This window comes from Octopus bimaculoides, chromosome 9 (assembly GCF_001194135.2).
Source record: "Octopus bimaculoides isolate UCB-OBI-ISO-001 chromosome 9, ASM119413v2, whole genome shotgun sequence".
Lineage (NCBI taxonomy): Eukaryota > Metazoa > Mollusca > Cephalopoda > Octopoda > Octopodidae > Octopus > Octopus bimaculoides.
The window spans coordinates 41,310,127-41,318,883 of record NC_068989.1 but is presented as its reverse complement, the minus strand read 5'-3'; the positions used below and the strand labels follow the sequence as shown (position 1 = coordinate 41,318,883).

Genomic DNA, 8,757 nt, shown 5'->3' with positions numbered 1-8,757 from the left:
TATATATACAGTATCTCACAGAAGTATGTATATCCCTAAAAAGTTTTAGTAAAATTGCCATAACTCTGATAATATCAAAGGAAATCAAATGAAATTTATACTGAATAAAATATATACACGCAATTGTTATACAAATTTGGAACACAAAGCAATAAACATTTTCAAAGATATGCACAAAATATTAATTTTCAAATGATACAAAAATATATACACCCCAAAGGATTATTTGCTATATTCAGTATTTGGTGTGACAGTCCTTGCTTTCAATGACTGCATTAAGTCTTCTGGGCATAGAGTTCACTAAATTTCCATATATAATCAATGAAATCAAACTCCATTCATCCTGAATGATGTCTTTCAACTGTGTTACATTGCGGGGCTTTTTCTCCTCAATGTTCCTTTTCAAAACACCACGCAGATATTTATTGCTTAGCTGTCCAGTAGCTTTGTACTTCTGAATTACTTTGGCAACTATGTTTACACTAATATGTATTCGTTTTAAAATTAACTTGTATTCTAAACGATTCTTGTGCAAATTAAAAATAATTTTCTTCAAATCTTCAGACAATTCTTTTCCTTTTGGTGCCATTTTAATCACAATGAAGATTCCATATACACGTTTATATACACACAGGAAAAATGCAGGGTGGAAAGTAGAAAAGATATGTGTAAAAAATATATGAGCAATAAAACAATATCTCTATAAATATGTAAAAAAATATATAAAAAATATGAAATATAAGTAAAAAGTATAGGGAGATATATACTTTTTTCTTATATTTCTTAGATGTGTTATAATTAAAAGGGTTAAAGTTCTTTCCTTCTATGTGTATGTATATATTGATATATGTTTTTGTGTTCTTTCAGCTTCCGATGTACCTGTTCAATTCTTAAATGAAAATTATAAAAGTTTACCACAAGAGGTAATCATTCCTCATATCTCATTCTTCTTTTTTTTTTAAATAAAAATGAAATTTTGTCATTAAAAAAAAATACATTAAATATTTAGAACCATAATGCTAGAAAGATTTATTAAAATTTTACAAAAATGATCAAAAGAATAACACTTTAAAAAAGTAAATCTGAGAGGTAGCCATCCATCCCTTCATGCCAACAGTAATGAATGATCCTAATAGCAGCCAAAGCCCCCATAAATCATATTTTACTATCTTAAACACTGGATAATGTAGCATGTGCAAGTGAATGTGACTTAGTAGTTTTGTATCATGCTTTCACTAATTGTTTTGAATGCTTATGTAGTTATGCGTATACACAGATATTAGCTTGGTTCTCTTACCCTTGACCCAATGGAATATCCATGATGTGAAAGCTGGAGCGAGAGAGGGCTACACCAGCATTCAGTTGGTACTCATTTTCAGCTGAACTAACTGGATCAGTGTGAAATGATGTGTCTTGTTCAATGACAAAGAGTACTGCCTGATCCAGGATTTGAACCTATGACCTTATTATATTCATGAGCCCAACACCGTAACCACCACTCCACATGCCTTTATAGTAATGGTGTTGTAGAAATATCTCTATAAAAAAGCTGGAATGGTTACAGTTAAAATGCCTTCAATGGTATATTTGCTCAATTGGGATTTTTTTTGAAAACCAATTTTCTCATTATCCTCAGATCTATTATTTCTCTTCACCTAGTGAAATCTACTGCCTCTATTACATAAGATAATTGGTTGAAGAAGTGTTGTTGTTCATTGTCATCATCATCATCATCATCATCATCATCACTTAATGTCTGTTGTCCATACTGGCTTGGGTTGGATGGTTTAACCAGGACTGGTAAGCTGAGGGCTGATTTGACATAGTTTCTGTGGCTGGATGCCTTTCCTAATGCCAACCACTCTGAGAGTGTAATGAGTGCTTTTACATGCCACTGGCATGGGTACCAGTTGTGTGACACCGATATCTGCCACTACTACGGTTCCACTTGGCTTGATGAGTCTTCTACTCAAGCACGACATATTGCCATTGTTGTTGTTGTTGTTGTTGCTGTTTAACCCTAGGTCAGCTCTGACCCAACAGATCTGTTCTCAAAAAGCATTTTCATTCTGACCATTATATCTTTGGTTGAAATATACTGTATCTATTATCCAGAACTATCGAGTCTATGACTGTGATACCATACATGTATGTCAGAATGGCTGTTCTGCATTCAAGTTTGAACAAAATGTCCCTCAGTAACTTTTGCTTCTATGGCAGCAATTCAGCAACACATTTATAGAAGAGCAGTGTGAGAGGACATCCTTGATAGACCAAGCAAATGATTTGAAATGATTTTGATTGGGTTTATTTAGACTGATCACTGTGCTGATACTGCAGTAATCTGTATCAGTCCAGCGTCTACAAACTGGACTGAAATCTATTCCATTTAGGACTGCCATCAATAAGACAGACTAACAGTCTCTCTTACTGAAAGCTTTGAATGGTTCCAAATGGATGTGAGCCTCACCAAAATCAGGTTTATCATCCACCCATCTATGAGATATCATATAAGGTGGAGGTACTCATGGTTAGATTGACTATATTACTGATGACACTAACAATAAGCACTAACTTCTTAAAGAGTACCTCAGCTCCAAACTTTGAAGTCTGTGATCAGAAGAGTTATAGACCAGAAACTGGCAATGATGTCCCATTTGCTTACATCTTTCTCAGCGCTACCATTCCCCAGCTTGTACAGCAGGACATGTTCACAGTTGTAATAGACACTTGTCAAAAAGATGGGCAAAGAATTCTGGCATTTTTCAATAAGGTTTGTAGAGAAGACTGTCCAAACCAAGTGATTTGTTCCCCACACAAACACTCATCATTGAGGCCTCTCTTATTTGTTTTTCACAAAACTCCTCTTCTGAGAAGCACTGCTGAAGGCTACCAAGTACCCAGAACAATTGTGAATTCTTGCATATTTGTTTAGAATCAAATAACACAATGATTCTCAACAGGGATCTGTATGATCCCTGGGGGTCTGCATAAGATTTTTGGCAGTCCACACAAGCAAAATAGTAAATTGGGGCTCTGAAGTAATATTTTAAGCATCCATGAAAAGATTTTGTGTTAGACGTATCTATGTATTGCAAGAACCAGTTAGGTTTCTTTCTGTAACGTTTTACATAATTCAACATGTATCTGTCCACTGAAACCTGTTCTCTCAGACAGTGGTGGCTATTGCGGAAAAAATTAAGGAATTTTGAAAGAAGTATTTATAAAACTAGCTATTAAACATAGAATGGCTATGGGGGTCCACCAGAATAAAATAGTAATTGAAGGGGTCCATAGGCAAAAAAATGATTGAGAATCCCTGAAATAGCAATGTACCTATCATAGCCCATCAAAGATCAAATTGTGTTTTTGTTACTCTATTGCATCTCAAACCAATGGTTTCAAATTTTGGCACAAGGCCAGTAATTTCGGGTCAGGGAGTAAGTGAGTTACATCAGCCACAGTTACTAATCTTATCAACCCTAAAAGGATGAAAGGCAAAGTCGACCTTGGCAAAATTTGAACTCAGAACATAAAAACAGATCAAATGTGTCAAGCATTTTGGCTGGCATGCTAACAATTCTGCCAGCTTGCCGCCATATTGTATTCATTAGCATAGCTAGAGGGGCACAGAGGAGGAGGTCCACACCGGGTGACACTTTTATGAGAGTGGCACCACTTTTCAGTCTGTTGTAGGCTATAAGCCTGTATAAGCTGTATTGAAATCAGATAATAGTGGTTTTATTGTCAGGACACAGACGCTACTCAGTGTTAAATGCAACAATCCATATAATTACTGTACAATATGTATTTTTTGTAGGAGTCCAGGGGCAGCAAAGTGAAGGGCCACCATAGGCAGTGCACACTGTAGCTACATGATTGTATCTCAAAATAATAATAATGTTTTGTTAATCATTACTAACAATTTTTGAATATCTTCAAATACTTACAAGATATATTTATAGAAAGTTTTGTGATCAAATAAATACTTACCCTTAATTTTTTCCTTTGATTGTTTTTGTGTATTTTCAGTTAAAAAAATGGAGCACAGCTGATGTAGTTCGATGGCTAGACCAACAGGGCTTGGCAAAACAGTTTGCTGTGATATTTAATGGTTAGTTCTTTATTGTTTCATCTTTACTGCTTCTAGAAACGCACATGAATCTTCATGAGAGAAGAAGTGTATGTTAAAATGTTGATGTGTGTGTGTGTGTGTGCGTTTATGTGTGTGTATGTGTGTGTACATGTGTATGGTGTATTTTTGTGTGTTTTTTGTATGTGTGTGTGGTGGATGTTCTTTTCTTTATGTGGATATGTCTGTGTAAGACTTTTTTTTATTCCTCTTTTAGTCAGGAAGGAAGGCACTTTGAAGACTGTTGGGAGAGAATGAAGAACGTATTTTCAAAACAGAGACCTAGTCTGAATGCTTGCAACAGAGTAGTCTCTTCCAAAGATACCCAAAGTGCTAGGTGTTAGCGTTAAGTAAAGTAATAAGTAAGCCTTGAGATGAATTGAACGCAGGATGCAAAATCTCAGGACATATACCACAGTGTATGTCCTGACAATATACCAATTCACCACCCTGGGTTGGCATATTTTGTTTTATTAACTCTAAAAGAATGAAAGGCAGAGTGAATATGGTGAGAATTGAACACAGAACATAGAGAGTTGGAACAAATATTGCAAGTCATTTCATCCAAAACCCCAACAACTCTGCCAATCTGCTGTGTGAGCACGAATGTGTGTGTATGTTTTTCTTCACCTTTGCTTATTTCATAGTTTTACAGCAGTGTATTTTTTCACATCACTATACAGATAGAACAGTCCTTGTCAATATGAACATTAACATATTAAAGGAGTAATAGTTTGATATTGTTGGCCATGCATCTGTCAGTTTCTCACTCTCACTCAATAAACTCACAATACTTGTGTCTTCCATTCTATTTTTTGCTTAGATTAAATTTTATCACCATCCTACCATTCATCTTATCCCTCCATTGCTCAATATATGGGACAGTTTAATTTTTGCAGCCATCCATTCATTGTCAAATATGTGGTACTGTTTCATTTTGCAGTTATCCATTCATTATTCAATGTGTGGGATAGTTTACTTGTGAAAGCAATAAATTTTACATTTTTATTGCTAACTTCTTAACCATGCAGTAACAAATGGAGCCTAATTTTTGTTCAACCAGAAAACTTAGAGAATGTAGTATGTTAAATACTTTTTTCCACACAACAACACAATTGCTTTAACAAGATCTGAATCGTTCGTTTAACGTCCGCTGTTCATGCTAGCATGGGTTGGACGATTTGACTGAGGACTGGTGAACCAGATGGCTGAACCAGGCTCCAATGTGATTTGGCAGAGTTTCTACAGCTGGATGCCCTTCGTAACGCCAACCACTCTGAGAGTGTAGTGGGTGCTTTTACATGCCACCGGCACGAAGGCCAGTCAGGAGGTACTGGCAACGGCCATGCTCGAAATGGTGTATTTTACATGCCACCTGCACAGGAGCCAGTCCAGTGGTACTAGCAACGAACTCGCTCGAATGTCTTTTCACGTGCCACTGGCACAAGTGCCAGGAAGGCGACGTTGGTAACGGTCACGTTCAAATGGTGCTATTTATGTGCCACCGGCACGAAAGCTAGACAGCTGGTGCTCTGGCAACGATCACACTCGGACGGTGCTCTTAGTGATTTACTGGTACTGGTGCTGATTTACTGGTACTGGTGCTGATTTACTGGTACTGGTGCTGATTTACTGGTACTGGTGCTGATTTACTGGTATGATAATATATAGTTTTAATCTTCTATAATAATAAATGTGAAATTCTGTCTGTCCATCTATCCAAGACTCCTGTATCTCAGTCTAAATTTGCTTCACATATGCATATTATGTTTTGGGATTCAGGATGATCCCTGGATTGAAAATCTGCCCTTCATTTGGTTCTTGAACATCCAGCATTGGGATCAGGTCTGGATGAGGATTTGTTATATGCCAACAATTGAAAATTCAAACGTTAAAAGAACTCCAAAAATTTGTGACCTTACAGGTTTTTCATTTAAACTGATTTTAAAGTAATATCATATTGGTAGGATACCAATAAATGCTTTATTATTATTGCTGTCCACATGGAAATTGGCTTTTAAGCTAGTCAACTATAAGACTAAGAGTAGGTGCAGTATGGTCAAGAAGTTAGCTTTGCAACTATGAGTTCCTGGGTTTGATCTCACTGTATGGCATCTTGGTGAAATGTTAGCCACTTACACCTTTATTCAGGAGTATGTGAATTCAGTTATTAAGCTGAATCTTCATGGTCGAACAACAATGATATGGCCCCAATGAAGGATGTTCTCAAGGTCTCCATTTATAAAATCAGTGCAAGCTTGGCATGTGGTGTGTAGGTTGAGCAGGGGTGATGCATGGTTGTGGAAAGTTGGAGAGGAATGAAGGGTCATGAGTGTAGGTAGGTGTTGTTGGATGTGGTTGCAAGTAGGTCATCAAAGCATTGAAAGAAAAGAATTGAGAACAGAACCAAACCTTGGGACACTCTAGAGTTGGTTAAAAGCAGGACAGAAAGAACTTCATGAACACATACTTTAGTAGAGTGGTTTGATAGAAAGCTAGTAATCCAATAGATGGGAAATGGGTAGAGCCCATAGGAGATTTGAATGCCAGACATGGTCGTAGGTTTGCTGATATCTAGAACAAGAAAACTGTTTTCATCAAACTTCTCTAAAACAAGAGCCCGTTGGTGAATGACATTGTTGTTCCTGTTGTTATCTCAAAGATTTAGTGTAACATATAGTGACATATGAGAGAGAAAGCTTTGTTACCTGGCATGATAACAGAACTTTATTTCTCTCTATATTCTCTAAGATATTGGTATAATCAGTTGACTTACTTTCCATTTTTTAGCTGATTTGATACACTTAAACACATTGCAAAACATCATTTATTCCATCATTCCTCATTGTCTTGTAAAATTGTGCAGCAGACTCTGTTCTTTGATATATTTTGGATACTCATATATTTGTCAGCTGAGTGGGTTTAGTAATCAGAATTTAAATCCATTTCAGCTTATCTTACCAGTTGGTTTTTCACTGGGTATTAAGTAACTTGATATTAGATAACAGCAAAAAATATTTTTTGGCAAATGTGGAAAAAATATTTTTTTTCCACACCTGTCATCTCTGAAGAGCACATGGTGTTACGTAACAGTATTATCTAATATCTGGTTAATTAATACCTAGTGCAAAACTGATTGGTAAGATCAGCTGAAGTGAATCTATAATACTGTATTCTTTAATCAATTTATATATATGTTGTGTGCATGTGTGTGTGTGTGTGTGTGATTATTATTTTTGATGTGTCAGTACTGAAGATGATGTATGTTAGACAAGAAGACTTGTAACAGGGTGAATAGGTTTTATACAGCTTGGTCGCATCTGTTGCCATGGAAACTATAATAGTTTCTAAATCCTCTATTTTAACACTATTCTTAACGTTGGATTTACATCAGCAAACTTCTTGAGGCATAAAGAAACAAATCTTCATGTAGCACTTAAGTTAAAGAAATATGATTGATGTGACAATCAAGTGCTGTCAGCTGTATGAGAAATATTACACAAAAAAATTTAATGATGTGAATGTAATAGGGAAGGGTGACAATGAGGGAAATGTAAGAGAAAATGGCTATGTTGGCTGAAACTGTCAGAAATTTAAGGAAGATATACTTTTAAGTTACACACACACATACACATATACACAAGCACACCCAAGTATGTATATATTTGTGTGCACGTTTTCTTTTATTCTTTTACTTGTTTCAGTCATTTTACTGTTGCCGTACTGGGGTACTGCCTTGAAGAGTTTCAGTCAAAGAAATTGACCCCCCAGGATTTATTCTGTTTAAGTCTAGGATTTATTCTACTGCTTTCTTCTGCTGAGCTGTTCAGTTATGGGGATGTAAACACACCAACACCGGTTGTCAAGCGACAGTGGGGCGACAGACACACACACACACACACACACACACACACACACACACACACACACACATGTATGTTAAATATATATATGACAAGCTTCTTTTAGTTTCCATCTACCAAATCCACTCACAAAGCTTTGGTCTTCCTGAGGCTATTGAAAGTAATCAAAATAGGTAGTAAAATAAATTTATAATTATTTTAAGTTCATGAAAAATCATGATTGTATAAGAAGCTTATATACAGAAGGAAATTTATTTAAGTATTTATGCAGAATTTTAGGGAAATGACCAACCTTTCCATTCATCATCTTCTGTCTTTCTTTATATATATCTGCTGATCTTACCATGCAGTGCAAAACTGATTGGTATTATGATCTGTAAGGGATCTATAATTTGTAGGGGTAGATGGCCCTGCTCAGTATGTAGAAAAGGAGTAGGTAGTAACTCTATAAGATGTACCCGGTGCAAGCTATGGACACATAAGAGGTGCAGCAACATCAAAGGCAGGTTAACTAGCAAGTTAGTTTTTGTTTGTGGCAGATGTTCAGGTGCAATAAAGACTGCAAACAAACAGGAAACAACTTCTATCTCATTCCAGGGTGAAAAACTAGAGGTAGTCGATAGCTTCCGCTATCTGGGCGACCAAGTTAGTAGTGGGGGTGGGTGCGCTGAAAGTGTAGCTGCTAGAATAAGAATAGCCTGGGCAAAGTTTAGAGAGCTCTTACCTCTGCTGGCGACAAAGGGACTCTCACTCAGAGTAAAA

At 36.3% G+C, this 8,757-nt stretch overlaps 1 protein-coding gene across 6 annotated transcripts in view; it reads left to right on the top strand.

Annotated features, from left to right (window-relative positions):
• Positions 1-8,757, top strand: part of LOC106871175 (uncharacterized) — a 181,712-nt gene that overhangs the window by 57,465 nt on the left and 115,490 nt on the right. For all 6 annotated transcript variants that reach the window (XR_008264888.1, XM_052970651.1, XM_052970653.1 and 3 more), the window contains exons 3-4: positions 868-923; positions 4,033-4,114. Coding sequence is in view for 5 of the 6 variants with exons in the window: in XM_052970651.1 (XP_052826611.1) it covers positions 868-923; positions 4,033-4,114 (138 nt within the window). In the remaining variant the exon portion in view is untranslated. The remainder of the gene's footprint in view (positions 1-867; positions 924-4,032; positions 4,115-8,757) is intronic.